General features: G+C 55.9%; 2 protein-coding genes across 5 annotated transcripts; one reads left to right on the top strand and one right to left on the bottom strand.

Moving 5' to 3' along the window:
• Positions 1–74: 74 nt before the first annotated feature.
• LOC105469118 (BTB domain containing 17) lies at positions 75–16,446 on the bottom strand. Of its 4 annotated transcripts, none has more exons than XM_071083538.1 (5): positions 16,050–16,446; positions 6,855–7,005; positions 6,235–6,418; positions 4,103–4,379; positions 75–1,887 (listed from the first exon to the last, which is right to left on the bottom strand). In XM_071083538.1, exons 3-5 carry the CDS (start codon positions 6,320–6,322, stop codon positions 813–815), a joined length of 1,440 nt encoding a protein of 479 aa, XP_070939639.1. In that variant the 5' UTR covers positions 6,323–6,418; positions 6,855–7,005; positions 16,050–16,446; the 3' UTR covers positions 75–812. The 4 variants fall into 4 exon arrangements, with proteins under 4 accessions (XP_070939639.1, XP_070939640.1, XP_024644672.2 ...); XM_071083539.1 differs by lacking the exon at positions 16,050–16,446 and adding an exon at positions 7,135–7,378; XM_024788904.2 differs by lacking the exons at positions 6,855–7,005; positions 16,050–16,446 and having other exon boundaries at positions 6,235–6,569.
• On the top strand, positions 13,186–17,238 carry LOC105469117 (G protein-coupled receptor 142). Its single transcript, XM_024788905.2, has 3 exons — positions 13,186–14,153; positions 15,043–15,201; positions 16,287–17,238. The coding sequence occupies exons 1-3, from the start codon at positions 14,060–14,062 to the stop codon at positions 17,156–17,158; spliced, it is 1,125 nt and encodes a 374-aa protein (XP_024644673.2). The 5' UTR covers positions 13,186–14,059; the 3' UTR covers positions 17,159–17,238.
• The last annotated feature ends 231 nt before the right edge of the window (positions 17,239–17,469 follow it).

Genomic DNA, 17,469 nt, shown 5'->3' on the forward strand with positions numbered 1-17,469 from the left:
ACCCCTGGCTCACTGTATAACACCAACCTACAAATACCTGCGGGAGAGGGGTTTTGTTGTAGATCCTGAGGCCTCTCCCCAGGGTAGGGCTGGCAAGATCCATTATGTCCCTATCCCACTGGTCTTCACACCTGCCCAGGCACCCTCCCAGGAGAGATCAGGGACTTGGAGCGGCCCAGATGCCAGAAAGTCTCACAACCCAGATGAGGCGGTTGCGCCTCAAGGTCAGGGCTCAGAAACTGCCCAGCTAAGCCCCTCAGCCTCAAAGTGAGGAAACTCCTGCAAGGGGAATGGGGCATTCCCTGACTCCCTCGCAAGGGGAATGGGGCGTTCCCTGACTCCCCAGCAAGGGGAATGGGGTGCTCCCTGACTCCCCTGCAAGGGGACTGGGGTACTTCCTGTCTCCCAGGCAGGTGGGTTGCTGTGACCACGTGGGTGCTTTTACCTAGCCTAGTTCTGTGTCTGGGTGGGGGGAAAGCTCAACAAAGGGGAGTGAAACCCCTAAACCCCCTGGCTTGTGGGATCCTCCCCAGGTTGTTTTTACCCGGAAACTGAGTGGTTCAATCATCCCCTTACCACTCTGAGCATCGGTTTATTCAGGACCAAGAATGTTCCTTCAAGTCAGCTGTGAAATCAGCTCTTGAAACCAGACATCTTGTCTACCACGCCTCACCTGGACTCCACCCCAGCCCTAGGGTGGCCGGCACCTGGCCATCCAGGGTACCAGGCTTGTTGCCACCTCCACACTCGCCTTGCCCTTCCCAGACCCACAAGGAGCACCTAGGCCAGGCCTTTACTCCCCGACCCCGAGGCTACTTGGGGGTCCGGATAAGGGTGTGGTATACGGGCTTGACGATGAGGTGCAGGTGCAGGGCGTTCTCCACCAGGTACTCTGAGTTGCGCCGCTGCAGGTCGGCGTGCGCCAGGAAGTCGCCGGCCTCCTCGCTGCTCTGGTGGAAGCTGTAGGCGTGGCGGACCAACAGGCGGCCCTGCTGGCGCGCCCCCACCAGCACGGTCTTCTGGAAGCTCACGCCCGCCGCGTCGCCGCCGCTGCTGGCCGGCGTCACCACCAGCCGCGGTCGGCCGTCCTCGGGGCGCGCGGCGGGCAGCGCTGTGCCCGCGGCGTCCGCGTAAACGGGCCGCAGACTGACGGGCAGCCAGCGCGGCGAGAAGAGCACGTTCCAGGTGACCCGGCGGCCCGCGTCGTGGCCACTCGGGCCCAGCTGCGTCTGGAAGCTGGTGCTGCGGTCGTCGCGGGCCGGGTTGTTGATGACCCACGGGGCGCCCCAGGCTGGCGCGAGGTAGTTGCGGGGCAGGAAGGCGCTGCCGTTGACGTCGAAGAACTTGGCGTAGTGCAGCGGCGACGCGGCGTGGAACTGGTAGGCCTGCAGCAGGAGGTCGGCCACCGCGGGGCCGTGGCGCGCCAGGGCAGCCGAGCGCGCCTGCAGTTGGAACAGTTGTGCCGGTGGGATCATGGGGTAGCGGATGGCGCGCAGCGCCCGCTCGGCCACGGCAGGGGGCGGCCGCGCGCGACCCAGCCAGGCCTCCAGCGCTTGGAACAGCTCCAGTTCGTCCTGCAGCACCAGGTCCGAGCGTTGCAGGAGCTGCCACAGCAGCTCGGGGCTCACGGCGCCCCATTCGGCGCTGGCCACCACGGCCGACAGGTTCCAGGCAAGGAACTGCAGGCAGCTCTCACGCAGGGCCTCGTCCCCGGTGCCCACCGCGTAGTGGTACCAGCCCACCGCCGGGCCCGCGCCTCCCGCCAGGTGCGCGCGCATGTAGTCGGCCACGCCGCGCTGCAGGGAGGCCACGCCGTACTTGGTGGCCAACCTGTGCAGGGGGATGGCCTGGGTCAGCAGCACAGTCAGCTCCCCGCAGTACAGGTACCTGCGGGAGAGACCAAGAGGTGGGGTGGGGTCAGGGCAGTACCCACCTCCCAGCATAGATTTTTCTGAGTCCACAGGGGACCCGGCCTGGAGTTGGAGCTTCACGGTTCAGGTGCAAATACAGTGGAAGCCCCACCCTGAGGCTTCCCATGTTTTCCTTTCAAGGACCCTTCCAGGCCATTCTTACTTCACAGGCTCTTCTTTCCGTTTCCGTGGTGATGTAGAAATTGCGTGCCTTGACTGTGCCTGTACTAGGCCTGCAGCTCTAGGCCGGAACAAAACAGACGTGGCTCCTGCCGTTGGGGTTTACAGTCTGGTTGGGATCCATGGCCTGCCTCCTCCTTGCCATGAGTCTGGGCAAGTCACTTAATTTCAATGAACCTTAGGTTAATCAATCATCTGGGAAAGGGGGAGTGGCACACACCCCTCAGGGTTATTGTGACAACCAGAGAAGAATAAAGAATCTTGCTCCAGGCCAGGTGGGTGCCAGTGGCTCACACCTGGAATCTCAGCACTTTGGAAGGCCAAGATGGGAGGACTGCTTGAGGCCAGGAGTTCAGGACCAGCTTGGGCAACATAGCGAGACCCTATCTCTACCAAAAAAAAAAAAAAGTTAAAACATTAGTCATGCTTGGTGGTGCACACTTGTAGTGTCAGCTGCTTGGGAGTCTGAGTCAGGAACATAGCTTCAGCCCAGGAGTTCAAGGCTGCCGTGAGCTACGATCATGCCACTACACTCCAGCTTTGTTTTGTTTTGTTTTGTTTTGAGATGGGGTCTTTCCGTGTTGCCCAGGTTGGTCTCAAACTCCCGGACTTGAGCAGTCCTCCCACCTTGGCCTCCCAAAGTGCTGGGAATGCAGGTGTGAGCCCCCATTTCTTTTTTGCAACCTCGCCTTTTGTTTTTCTTCTCCTGCTGTTGATGATCACTTGTGCTGAGTATCTCTCCCTCTCACTTCATCTGCTGCTGTCCCGCTGCTCACCCTCCCTGCCAGTCCCCACTGGCACACGGCACCGCCCTTGCCCCATAGGAGTGCGGCAGCCACTGCCAGCCATCTTCCCCAACATCCATTTCTCCCTTTTCCCCTGCGTGATTGCCTCTGGGAATAAAAGACCACATTTCCCAGGCTCCCTGATAGTGGGCATGGCCATGTGACTAACTGCTGGTCAATGGGCACAGTTTGGGATTTGCAGGAAGGCTGGTTAAATGCAACTGATTCAGGATAACAGGAAGACCCTTTTTGCCCTTCTGTCTTATCCCCCTTCCTGTTGCCTGGAACTTGGAAGCAATGTATGGAATTCTGCAGACATCTCATCTGAGCCGTTAGAACAGAGTTACTTTCTTAGACACTAGTGTGAATGGCACTCCCTGTGCAGCACCATGGCAGGAGGCAGGAGAGAGCCGTCTAACTTTTTCAACTCCCTAGCCCTGTGGTTCCAAACCTGGCCAAACACCAAAACCACAGAGATGCTTTAAAATAAAAAATATTCCTCTATAATGGAATATTTAGGAAAATAAAAAGTAAATAAATAAAATAAAATAAAAAATGATTGCTGGCCCTAACCCTAGACCTGAAACTGATGATCCAGGTTGGGACCCATGAAACTGTGGTTTTTTTGTTTGTTTGGTTGGTTCGTTGGTTGTTTTTTTTGAGACAATCCTGCTCTGTTGCCCAGGCTGGAGTCTAGTGGCACAATCTCAGCTCACTGCAAACCCAAACTCCACCTCCCAGGTTCAAGCGATTCTCCTGCCTTAGCCTCCCGAATAGCTGGGATTACAGTTGCACGCCACCACACCCAGCTAATTTTCTATATTTTTAGTAGAGACGGGGTTTCACCATGTTGGGCAGGCTGGTCTCGAACTCCTGACCTCAGGTGATCTGCCTGCTTCGGCCTCCCAGATTGCTGGGATTACAGGCATGAGCCACCATGCCCAGCCCCAAAACTGTAGTTTTTAAAAGCTGTCCCATGGCCAGGTTTGGAAACAGCTCTGAGGGGGTTACCAGGAACTGAAAGTGACATCAAACTGTGCAGATGACACAGGCAAAGACAGGGAGCTGTACAGTGGAAGAAGGGATGCAGGGGTCACTGTCATCCCAGTGATGTCTGGGGAAACGGACATAACAACCTCTAAGGGCCTGGGCTTCCCTGACCCTGTAGGTGGAGGAGCCAGGGACTGAGGAAGGGATGAAGCCTCCCCCTCGTCTTCCCCGTCCCACCTGATGAACTTGTCGAAGACCGCGGCGCAGTCCCGTGGCTCCTGCAGCACCGCCTCGCTCTGGTTACTCAGCAGCTCCCGGAACAGCTCGCTGTGCAGTCCCAGCAGCAGGCGGTGGGCGTGGAAGACCCGGACCTCGTCGGTGCCCACAGCCTGCACCCGCAGAACCACGTCACTGGCGTTGCCCTGTCGCAGCAGCTCCTGCAAGCGCTGGAGCACCGCCTGGGAGTGGTTGATGGAGGTGCCAGCTGCCTCCCCACCAACATCGGCTCTCTGGGCTGCAGCAGGAAGGAGCACAGCACAGCCTGAGAGGGCGTCCGGGCCCAGGACCTCAGTCGGGGGTGGAGAGCGACCAGTTGGAGACATATGCATGGGTGTGAGCAGAGAGCAAGATGGGCCTAGGCAGACTGTGTGTGCACACCTGTTTGTGCCCACGAGGCGCATGGATGCATCTGTGACACACAAACACATCCTGGGTGGGAAGGTCATGCCAGTGCAAACCCCAAGAGGATGCTCTTGGACGTGGGCACATTCAGGCAGGGAGAGGTCGTGCTCAAGTTTGGGACAACATGCCCAGAACTCACCTCCATGATGCCAGCTCCCAGGCAAGGGTTGAGGAAACTCGTGGTCCCACCCTTCTCACCTCCTAAAGAATTGTCCATCTAACCCCTTGGAGCAGTAGTCAGAAGTGGTGCCCTCACTAACAAATATTTACTGAGCACTTACTATATGCTAAACATTCTCCTAAGAGCTTGGGATATGGCAGTGGACAAAGCAAGCCAAGTTCTTACGCTCATAAAAGCACAAACAGACATATCAGACAGGTAAGACGCACACAAATAAGCACTCCAGTTTGTAAGGAGCCAGCCAGGGAACCAGTGCCAAGGCGCGATCCAGCCCTGCAAAGGCCCTTGAAGGGAATGGGCCTGGGGTACTGGGAGCAGAGAGAGTGTTAGGGAGGCCAGAGCAGTGGCAGGAGAGAGGGTGTGCGACGAGGCTGCAGGTGTGGAAGGGAAGCTGTTTTCCAGGCCCAGCTCTTCCCTCTTGGGTCCTGATCGCTGAGACAGAAGCCCACTTTCTGTGGGTGGCCAGCAGGGGACAGGAGAAAGTGCGAAGGGCCAGCTGGTGCTGGAACAGAACTTCTGGGTAACTGAGCATCGAGGCCGGCTAGGCCGGCCCTTTTCTCATGCTCCAGGGATGAGAATGACAGTCAGATGGGGATGTGCACTCAGTTACAGAAACTGTCAGCAGCTCTCCCAAGCCGAGAACAGCAAGGGGAGCCTTGCTGAGGGAGGCGGGCAGGGGCCTGATAGCAGCAGATGGGCCCCGGCCACATGCGCGCGCACGCACAGCACATGCAGGCCCGTGGTGCACACAGGAGAGAAGGCTCACACAGGAGCAGAGCATCTGTGCATGAGAGAGGGAGGCCAAGGGAGAAAGGGAGGGTGAGAGAGAAGCGGGTAGTGCATTTCCCAGCCCTGCCTCCCCCAGCTGTCACTTTGAAGGACCTGAATGCTGATGGCGTCCCCATTCAGCCTCTGCCCAGGACAATGGGCAATGGAGGGTCCTCTTGTCCTTAAGACCCCTGCCCGCCTGCCCACCTGGCCCCTCCTTCCTTCAGAGAGATGAGTCCGTGGAGCTGTCCAGTCCACCCCGTGCTCTCCCCAGCAGCTGGACACCGCCCCCTCCCGGCCGGCTACGTGCAGCCAGGGCTGGGATGTCCTGCTGCTCCACCCTGCCCCGCACCTGGTTCACTGCCCACTCACCTGCACGTGTGACCAGGCCCACCAAGGTCAGCATGGCCCAGAAGCTGCCCCAGGACCCAGGCTTGGAGTAGCCTCTCCTAGGCATCTTTGTGCTCAGCCCCCAAGTCCACTGGAGGGACGGTGAAGCCCAGACCACTCTGCTCACATCCCTCTTCCTTATATAGGATCCAGCACAAGGGGACGGCACCCCCCTTCCTGCCTGGCCTCCCTCCCCCACTCAGCCTCCTCCATGGATTGGTGGAAACTGGCCCCAGCTGTTGCCCAGGCAACCACTTAAGCCAGAGAGCGGCAGCCCCGGGGGCTATTGTGCTGCCTGTGGGCCCCCAAGGGGAACAGATCCGGAACCCTCCTCCCCCAATCTCCTTACCACCCAGCAGGGCTAGCCGTGCCTCTCCCTGGAAAGTTTCAGGCTCTCTGGAGAATAGGCGAGGGGCTCCAGGACCACTGGCAGCCATTGGCCTCCCCCAACCCCAGGCCTCAGCCCTGGCACGGAGCGCACTTGGCAACGTCGTGGCTGGAGCGCCATGGTGAGCCGGCTGCAAAGGAAGGGCCTGGAAGAGGAGAGGAGAGGCGGCTGAGGCTCCCACCCCTCCCCCACTCCCATTTGGGGTGGGTCAGCTCCTCAGAGAAAAGCTCAGGCATCTCTCGAATAGGGGCCCATGGATAACTGGTATCATGGAGAAGGTTCCCGGAGTGCTGTGGGGAGGGTGATGGGCTGGCAGGAAAGTTCTGAAGGGACTGTGACTGTCACCTCCCCCAGGGGCAAGCTGAGCCAGGTGGCAGGGCTGGGCATAGAGCAGATGCCCCCTGCCCCGTGTACCACTGCATGGGCGACCCCTGCCCAGAGCGGAGCTGGCCACCTTCCAGCTCTGCGCTCCAGCCAGCCCAAGGCTGGGTACTGTCTGCCCTGCTGTTTCCTGGCTTGAATTCTCCTTCTCCAAGTGGCCTCAGGTCTCTGAGTTCACCTCCTTGGAAGGCTTCTTTTACCAGCTTCTGTCTTCTTTCCAACTGTAATTTTTCCTTTTCCAGAGTTCCGAGGAGGCATGCTGCAGGCCTGGTGTCTCACTCCCACTGTCGGGAGACTGAGGCAGGGAGCTGGGTTGCAGTCTCAGTTGGGTTAGTGCAGAGGAGTGCTCTTCTAAAAACAAAGGCAACAGAGAGAGGAAGGTGAAGTCTGGAGCTCAGCGGAAGCGTGTGTGTGTGTGTGTGTGTGTGTGTGTGTGTGTGTGTGTGTGTGTGTGTGTGGTGGCATGCTGTGAGTCCTCACCTTTGCAGGGAGCCAGCAGGGTCTGCCCCAGCTCTTCGTGGGAGGGACTCTTTTGAGCTTGGCTAACTGAAGTGGGTGGCTCCCAAGGGATCTGACTCGGAGGCAGGGTTCTGGGTTGGGGATGAATTGAATCTTCCTCTCCCTGGCTCTCTGGATCCCAGGGGCCAGCTCGATGCATTGATTTCTGCCTCTGGCTGGCACAGAGACCCAACAGCTCCACCCCCTCTCTGGAGCCACAGAGAGAGCAAGAACTGGGTCTGGCACCTGCCTCGTCCGGGTTGGCAGAGTTGGAGATCTCCAGCCCAGCGGAAACCCCTCCGGCTGCCCTGACTTTCATGCCTGGCTCCCCTCGTCCAAATCCACTATCCCTTGCCCACTGGCTGCCCGCCTGCCCTTCCCATGGGCTGTACCATGCCCTGGCTCAACCCAGCAAGTCCGAGTCTCCATGCAGCAGGGCAGCCCTTGTCCCTGAGGGCATCCCAGCTTCCAAGCACAGTGCTTTCAATAGGAATGTTATTGATGATAAGAGAACCCGCTACTCAGAAAACTGTCGTTTGATATTTGTGCCTCTCAACTCCAGCCTCCTTCAGCCTCTGCATCAGTCATTCTTTGTTTTGTTTTGCTTTTCTAGAGGCAGAATCTCTCAGTCACCAAGGCTGGAGTGCAGTGACGCAATCATAGCTCACTGCAGCCTCAAACTCCTAGGCCCAAGCGATCCTCCTGCCTCAGCCTCCCAAGTAGCTGGGACACAGGCAGTGCCACCATGCCCAGCTAATTTTGTATCAGTCATTCTTGAAGGGTAGCCACCTGCATTAGAATCTCCCATGCTCCACCTTGGAACCGGAATTTTCAGGGGCAGGGTCTGGCTGTCTGTATCTTCTAAGTACTCCCAGACAATTGATACACACACCCCAAGACAAGCTCTACCTACTAGAGTTACATTGGTGGCATTTCAAGTGTGAAGGAAGCTGGGAGGCCCTGGATCATCAAGAAGACCCGGGAGAGTCACCTCTGACTCCCCATCTCTGGCAGGCCCCACCTCCCATTATTTCTAACCTCCCTTATCCCTGGCCCTAAATCGAATGATTTAGAAACTAGCTTTCCACATAGAGGCATGCTCTGTTCTCATTTTCTTAACTGAGCACTGCTGGAGTGTCTGTGTGTGTGTGTGTGTGTTATGCATATGCACACGTGTATGCAGTGTGTGTGCATGTCCATATTTGTGTGTGTGCGTGTTGTGTGTGCTGTGTGTGTTATGCATATGCACACGTGTGTATGCAGTGTGTTTGCATGTGCATATTTATATATGTGTGTGTGTGTTGTGTGTGCATGCATATTTGTGGATATGTGTGTGTGGTGTGTGTAGTTGCATGTTTATGTATGGGAGAGTGTCCTGGGGCGGGAGAGAGGAAGCCAGGTGTTTGCCCTGAGCATTCTTTTTTATTTTTCTTTTGAGATGGAGCCTCACCCTGTCACCCAGGCTGGAGTGCAGTGGCGCCATCTCAACTCACTGCAACTGCCACCTTTTGGGTTCAAGCAATTCTCCTGCCTCAGCCTCCTGTGTAGCTGGGATTATGGGTGTGCACTACTATGCCCAGCTAATTTTTTTATTTTTAGTAGAGACAAGGTTTCACCATGTTGGCCAGACTGGTCTCGAACTCCTGGCCTCAGGTGATCCTCCTGCCTTGGCCTCCCAAAGTGCTGGGATTTCAGGCATGGGCCACAGTGCTTGGCCAAGTCTTTGAGAGGAAGGATCTGCAGCACTGCATATATATGTATATACATATATGTATATAGATATATATACACATGTATATACACATATTTATATATATACACACATATACACACACATATATATATACACATACACACATATATACATATATACACATACACACATATATACACACACATATACACATATATACACATACACATATACACACACACATACACACATATATATACACATACACACACATACACACGTATACACATATATATACACACATATATACACATACACATATATACACACATGTATATACGTATATACACATACATATGCACACATATATATACACACACATATACACACATACACACATGCATATATATACACACACATACACACATATATATACACATACACACACATGTATACACACATATATATACACATACACACACACACATATATATATACACACACATATATTGGCTCTGTGGATCTGGGAGCTCCATAATTCCTTGAAGGCAAGTCTGATGAGTTCACAAGCCAGCACCATCCCAGAGAGGAGTGTTACTTCCCGCCCCAGACGGGAGTGTTTATAGCCCAAGCCATGTGTCTGAGGTCTTATGACCAGGAACCTCAGAGGCAGGATTTATTTTTCGAGTTCTGAGTTCTGCTTGACTTTTCTTTTTTCTGATTTTGTTGTTGTTGTTAGAGATGGGGTCTCACTCTTTCACCCAGGCTGGAGTGTGATGGCACTTTCATAGCTCACCACAGCCTCAAATTCCTGGGCTGAAGCAATCCTCCAGCCTCAGCCTTCCAAGTAGCTGGGACCACAGTGTGAACCACTGCACCTGGCTACTTGATTTTTCTTTGCACAACCCCATATTGTCTTTTTTTTTTTTTTTTTTTTTGAGATGGAGTCTCGCTCTGTCGCCAGGCTGGAATACAGTGGTGCAGTCTCGGCTCACTGCAACCTCTGCCTCCAGGGTTCAAGCGATTCTCCTGCCTTTGCCTCCCGAGTAGCTGGGACTACAGGTACCCACTACCACGCCCAGCTAATTGTTGTATTTTTAGTAGAGACAGGGTTTCATCATGTTGACCAGTATGATCTCGATCTCCTGACCTCATGATCTACCCGCCTCGGCCTCCCGAAGTGCTGGGATTATAGTCATGAGCCACCGCGCCTGGCCCATGCTGTCTTTTGGGGGAAGTTTTTCCCGTTGTGATAAGTGATCCCTTTGGACAAGGAATCTCTAGTATTATAAAAGCAATGGAAAACTCTTGCAAGCTTGGGATCAGATGAAGAGTTTCTGAATCTGCAAAGGGGGTGATCAGACACTGGGCTGTGATAACACCTCAGAGGGGTGGGCTCCAGATGCAGCCTGGCCCTACCTGGCATCCTCCTTTGCATCTGTAGTGCTTCCTGTCCTGACTTAGGGTTCCCTGAGTCACTGGGCCGCTTGGATTGGGGACAGGAAATCATGGGTTTAAGTTCTAGGACCCGTGTACTCAGGGGAGCACATAAAGATAAATATGAGGCCAGGCACGGTGGCTCACATCTTTAATCCCAGCACTTTGGGAGGCTGAGGCAGGCGGATCACTTGAGGTCAGGAGTTCAAGCCCAGCCTGGGCAACATGGTGAAACCCTGTCTCTACTAAAAATACAAATTATCAGCCGGGTGTGGTGGCTGGTGACTGTAATCCCAGCTACTTGGGAGGCTGAGGCAGGAAAATCGTTTGAACACTGGAAGCAGAGGTTGCAGTGAGCTGAGATTGCACCCCTGCACTCTAGCCTGGGCAACAGAGCGAGACTCTGTCTCAAACAAATAAACAAACAAAAAACCTTAAATAAGAAGGAATCCTTGGCCAGGTGCAGTGGCTCACATCTGTAATCCCAGCACTTTGGGAGGCCGAAGCAGGTGGATTGCATGAGCCCAGGAGCTCGAGACCAGCCTGGGCAACATGGTGAAACACTGTCTCTACAAAAAATACAAAAATTAGCTGGGTGTGGTGGCGCATGCCTATAATCCCAGCTACTCAGGAGGCTGAGAAAGGAGGATCGCTTGAGCCTAGGAGTTCGAGACTGCAGTGAGCTATGATCACACCACTGTACCACAGCCTGGGTGACAGAGTGAGACCCTGTCTTGAGGTGTGGGGAGGCAGAAGGAAAAAAGAGAGAGAAAGAGAGAGACCCTTGTGCTCATGCCTGGTAGCTCTGGCTGGACTGATCAGAGCTGAAGACTTCAGAGACCAAAAATGTCAAGGTGTGGCCGGGCGTGGTGGCTCATGCCTGTGATCCCAGCGCTTTGGGAGGCCCAGGTGGGCATATCTCCTGAGGTCAGGAGCTCGAGACCAGCCTGGCTAACATGGTGAAACCCCATCTCTACTAAAAATACAAAAAATTAGCCGGGCATAATGGCGGGCACCTGTAATCCCAGCTACTTGGGAGGCTGAGGCGGGAGAATCGCTGGAACCCAGGAGGCAGAGGTTGCAGTGAGCCAAGATCACGCCATTGCACTCCAGCCTGGGTGACAGAGCGAGACTCCGTCTCAAAAAAAAAAAGAAAAAAAAGTTAAAGTGTATGGCTGGGTCTTCATAACATCTTTCACCTTGCCCAGGCTGACTCAGAGCTGTCTGCCTTGGTGGATAGAATCCCTTCCACCGTGGGCTAGCAGCCTACCCTGGCCACTGACACCACACCATGTAGGAAAGAATCGCCACCACCAAGAAGGGGCCTCTGATATCTGTACAGGCTGTGTGCTGGCTGATGACTTGGCTGCCCTGTCCTGTCTGCTGCTGGCACTGAACCGGACATCTCCAGGCTCCACCTCTTGAACCATGGATCCCAGCATTGTCAGCAATGAGTACTATGATGTTGCCCGTGGATGCACAAGATCCAGTGGGACCCCACTTCCCTGCAGGACATCACTGCTGTCCTGGGTACGGAAGCATATACTGAGGAAAACAAATCAATAGTGTCCCATGCACAGAAAAGCCAGCATTCTTGGCTCAGCCATTCCAGGTGGCTGAGGTCTCCACAGGTCACATGGGGAAACTGGGACCTCCGAATAAGACCATCCAAGGGGCTGGGCGTGGTGACTCACGCCTGTAATCCCGGCATTTTGGGAGGCCGAGGCTGGCAGATCACGAGGTCAGGAGATCGAGACCATCCTGGCTAACACAGTGAAACCCCATCTGTACTGAAAATACAAAAAATTAGCTGGGCATGGTGGCGGGCGCCTGTAGTCCCAGCTACTCGGAGGCTGAGGCAGGAGAATGGTGTGAACCTGGGAGGTGGAGCTTGCAGTGAGCCGAGATCACGCCACTGCACTCCAGCCTGGGCAACAGAGCGAGACTCTGTCTCAAAAAAAAAAAAAAAAAAAAAGACCATCCAAGGACTCCAGCAGTTTCTGCCAGGTGAACCCAGCCGTCTCCCAGAACAGACCTTCTATGGGGTGGGATTCTAAGTTGCTGGAAGGACATGCATGGGGCATAATTTTAGCAAACTTAGTCCCCCTCCTCCATCTCTCCCTCTCCTCTCTCTGAATCCAGGGAGCTCTCGTTTTGTGACAGCCTTGGTTGAAACCATTGTGTTCTGTCTGAAGAATATTTAAAGTTTCCAATCAAGTGTACATCCCTCAAAAAAACAAAGTGGGCTTGGCATGGTGACTCACACCTGTAATCCCAGCTCTTTGAGAGGCCAAGGCAGAAGGACCACTTGAAGCCTGGAGTTCCAGACCAGCCTCGGCAACACAGCGAGACCCCAAACTCTCTATATATCTATACATAAAATAAAATTTAAAAAACAAGGTGTAGGGACAGGGTAGGGACCCTCCTTGCCCCTCACCCATGGCAGCTCCTTGAAGAGAGGTCCTGCCTTCTCTCACCCCTAGCCTCCCGCTGCAAGGAGGTGGTGGTCTGGGGCGTCATCTGTGCTCCTTGCACTTTCTGGGGCTGGGGTCCCAGCACTCCACCAGAGGACCTTTCCTGAGCAGGCAGCTCCCTCTCCAGTCTCACTGCGCCGCCCAGGGTGCCTGGCCAAACCATGCGACTTTCAGGCTTGCAGGATCAGGATGTGGCCACCAGGGGGTAGCAGAGCCTCTGCTGTGAGTATCTGAGGGAGTGTTGGGGCGGGGGATTCCAGGCTCCGATGTGAGATCTAACTCCCAGAGCTGGGAAGCTCCCTATATTTCCTGCCATATTTTCTGCTGCATTCCCAGAGGACAGGCCGTGGGAGGTGATTCCAGGGGGACCTGAGCTCTCCTCCCAAGGCCATCTATGGGGTGTGTATGTACCGGGTGCCTGCTTGTGGGCTGCTCCAGTCACTCTTCCTCTAGGGCAGGGGAGCCAGAGCTGCAGATTCTGGCCTCTGAGTGTTCACCGGCACCGGCTGGTGTTTATTTGCCAGGGATTGATATTCTTGAGGGATGATCCATTTCACTAGGGCCAGGAAAACAACAGCTTGCAGGACTGTGGTTTCCCAGCACCGGCTGCAGGCAGCCTGGTCTGGCTGCTCCCAGGGCATGCCCCACCCTGTGCACGACTGCCTGCCATCCTGCCCCTGGGGGCAGCCTCCACCTCCCCCACCATGGTCACTGCAGGACTGACCCTGTACACCTGGTCCCCTGGGCCTCTTGGGATCATAGCCCTGTCTGTGGCAGCCTCAACCCTCCTACCTGGCACGACTCCCCCAACTCCTCGCAGAGGTGCTCTTCTCTCTTCCCTCCCAGTCTGGATGCTCAGAGTCAGCACCCCGAGTCCTTCTGCCTGTCCCCAAAGTCCTCAGCCTCAGGATGTGACCCCAGCTGAGCCCAGGCCAGCTCACAGAGTGCCCCGGGGCAGGAGGCAGCCCCCCAGAACCCCCATCCTGCCATCCTGCCTCTTCTCCTCACTTCCTGCTCCCCCAGGCGTAGACAGACCTGTGAACCTCACGCCACCCTCAGCTCGTCTCTCCTGAAGCTGAAGCCCCTGCCCAGCCCGACCCCTTCTCCTGCCTGCACGCCTTAGAGGACCCTGGTTTGCTCCACCAGCATCTACCCTCGCTCTTTCCCCGGTGCCTCCGCCCACCGATTCCTTCCTCCTCCTTCCCCCGCCCCACCCCCCTGCACTAATAGGCTCAGTGTCTCGGGAAGGATCCTGGGGCAAATAACCACTTGGAGAGCCAAGGGGTGAGAGGTGCAGCTGGCGATGCTGACAGAGAGCTGCGGGGACCCTCAGGAAAAGCCACAGGTGACCCAGGACTCAGGGCCTCAGAGCATGGGACTTGAGGGACGAGAGACAGGTAAGGCATCTTGAAGTACGGTGTGCTGGGGGCAATCAGGTGGGAAGGCAGAAGGGAACAGGAGGCAGGTTAGGGACCTAGAGGGTGGAGTAGGGGCCGAAGCTGAGAGTGAGTGAGCAGTGAGCCCCCGGGCTGCAGCAGGAAACGAAAAACTGGAGTTCTACCTGAAAGAGACGTGCAGTGTGGTTTCAGGGGAACAGGGGCCAGAGTGGAAGGTGCTCATCCTAGACCAGCCACCTTACCCCTGTGGACTCAGTTTCCCCATCTGTGGACCTGGGCCATTCCAGCTTTAGTGGTGCTCACCTCTGAAGAGGGTCTCTTTAGCTTAGAAAAGAGGGGGTCCTAGCAACAGCCTCTCCTTAGAGGGGGACAGCTGTTGAGTGGAGCTGTGCAGCCCTGGGGCCTCCACTGTGGGCCTCCCAGAGAGGTTCCTGTGTGTGGCCGGTGTCACCTGGGTCAGAATTGCCCAGATGCTGATGACAAGCACAGCTGCTGTGACCCCGCTTCAGACCCTCTGGCCCAGCCCGCCCAGAGGAGGCCCAGGAGCCTGCATCTCCACAAGTGCCCCCGTGATCCTGTTTCAGAGCCCCTGCTAGGCAGGGTGAGGACCCATGGGGAGCAGTGGTCTCTATGGCAGCAGACCGTGCTGCCATGGACTTCACATCAGTGAGGGAGCCGGGCCACTGAGGGAGTGGGGTGAGGTGGGGTGGGGGTGAGGGTGGTCTTGGCAAGAATTCTCACAGCAACAGACAGTGCACTCAGCTGGGTCTGACTAGAGGGTCTGCACAGAGCAGGGTGACTAGAAAGACCCCAGGTCAGGGCGGGGCTGCTGCCCAGCCAGGTTAGAAATAGACCAGAGGCTCTGACTCTGCCCGCCCTCCCCTTCTAGCTGGCCAGCCACGAGTGACCCTGCTGCCCACACCCAACGGCAGCGGGCTGAGCCAGGAGTTTGAAAGCCACTGGCCAGAGATCCCAGAGAGGTCCCCGTGTGTAGCTGGCGTCATCCCTGTCATCTACTACAGTGTCCTGCTGGGCCTGGGGCTGCCTGGTGAGTGGAGAGCTGGGGTCTGGGGACTTGGGCTTGGCCAGAAATGGGGATCCTTCTTCAATGGGTGCCAGTCCTCTGTGTTGACCCCTGAGGCCCTGGATCATAGACCCCTGGTCTTTCCTTGCCATTGTCAGGGTGTTCTGGGTCACTGGGGAGTAAAAGTAAGGGGCTAGGATTGGGGGTGCTCACGGCTAAACCCAAGTTTTCCCCAGCAGTGAGCACCCTCTTAGGATAGCAAAATTCACATAGGAACTGGCTGAGCTCAGTACCAAGCTCCCTGTGCTGCCCATGCCTTCAGAGAGCAGAGCTGGGGGCAGAGGTAGGTGCACGGATATGGGAAGAATGGGTGGTTGTCTCGGCCCTGGGGCTTTCTCCAAGTCTGATAGCTAAACCCATGTCTGTGTCCAGGGACGCCTCCACTCTGGAGGATACAGAAAACCTAAAAAGGACTTGAAGGATAATGCCATAGGACAGGTGGCTTCTCTTTTATTTATTTATTTATTTATTTATTTATTTATTTATTTATTTATTTGAGATGGAGTCTCGCTCTGTCACCCAGGCTGGAGTGCAGTGGTGTGATCTCAGCTCACTGCAGCCTCCGCTTCCCAGGTTCAAGTGATTCTCCTGCCTCAGCCTCCCAAGTAGCTGGGATCATAGGCATGCACCACCATGCCTGGCTAATTTTTAATAGAGATGGGGTTTCTCCATGTTGGTCAGGCTGGTCTGGAACTCCTGACCTCAGGTGATCTGCTCACCTTGGCCTCCCAAAGTGCTGGGATTACAGGCGTGAGCCAGCACGCCCAGCCAGGACAGGTGGCTTCTGAGGACACCCTGCCATGTACACTTACCTGTGTATAACTGGGGTACAGCCAGTGGCTTGCAGTGGATGGACAGGGCAGAGGTGGCCTGGGTTGCCTTCTGGGCAAAGTGGGGTTTCAGAAGGATCTGGAAGGAGAAAAAACAGAAGCCAGCACAGCCTCTGCACACGCAGATGGGGAGGGGCGATGGCGACACCTTGGAAAGCAGAGTCTGAACTCTCTTCTGATGCCTCTGCCTCTCCCCTCCCTGACCTTGGCTGCCACCAGTCAGCCTCCTGACCGCAGTGGCCCTGGGCCGCCTTGCCACCAGGACCAGGAAGCCCTCCTACTACTACCTTCTGGCACTCACGGCCTCGGATATCATCATCCAGGTAGTCATCGTGTTCGCGGGCTTCCTCCTGCAGGGAGCCTTGCTGGCCCGCCAGGTGCCCCAGGTTGTGGTGCGCATGGCCAATATCCTGGAGTTTGCTGCCAACCACGCCTCAGTCTGGATCGCCATCCTGCTCACAGTTGACCGCTACACTGCCCTGTGCCACCCCCTGCACCATCGGGCCGCCTCGTCCCCAGGCCGGACCTGCCGGGCCATTGCTGCTGTCCTGAGTGCTGCCCTGTTGACCGGCATCCCCTTCTACTGGTGGCTGGACGTGTGGAGAGACGCCGACTCACCCAGCACTCTGGACGAGGTCCTCAAGTGGGCTCACTGTCTCACTGTCTATTTCATCCCTTGTGGTGTGTTCCTGGTCACCAACTCGGCCATCATCCACCGTCTACGGAGGAGGGGCCAGAGTGGGCTGCAGCCCCGGGTGGGCAAGAGCACAGCCATCCTCTTGGGCATCACCACACTGTTCACCCTCCTGTGGGCACCCCGGGTCTTTGTCATGCTCTACCACATGTATGTGGCCCCTGTCCACCGGGACTGGAGGGTCCACCTGGCCTTGGATGTGGCCAACATGATGGCCATGCTCAACACGGCAGTCAACTTTGGCCTCTACTGCTTTGTCAGCAAGACTTTCCGGGCCACTGTCCGACAGGTCATCCACGATGCCTACCTGCCCTGCACTTTGGCATCACAGCCAGAGGGCATGGTGGCAAAGCCTGTGATAGAGCCTCCGGGACTCCCCAGAGGGGCAGAAGTGTAGAGAAAGGGGCCCAGCTGGGGAGCTCAGGGTGGCTCATGGCCACATGTACTGGGGCCTTTGAGGTTGTGCTCAAAAAACATTTATCAACACCTTGCTTTCCTTGGGTGGGGGTGAGGCTACTCGTTTGGGTGTGGCTCCCAGGTAGAGAGGAGGACAACTTAACCAACGCTCACATTTGCTTCACCAGCAATCCCTATTTCCTGGGAAGATGAAAGGGCACTGCCAGGAACAGGCTAATAACATCAGTGCTGTGGGCATTCCTTTGAGGGGGGCATTTTGCCTGGCTCATCATGAATGCAGATACATGTTGG

Source organism: Macaca nemestrina, chromosome 17 (genome assembly GCF_043159975.1).
Source record: "Macaca nemestrina isolate mMacNem1 chromosome 17, mMacNem.hap1, whole genome shotgun sequence".
NCBI lineage: Eukaryota > Metazoa > Chordata > Mammalia > Primates > Cercopithecidae > Macaca > Macaca nemestrina.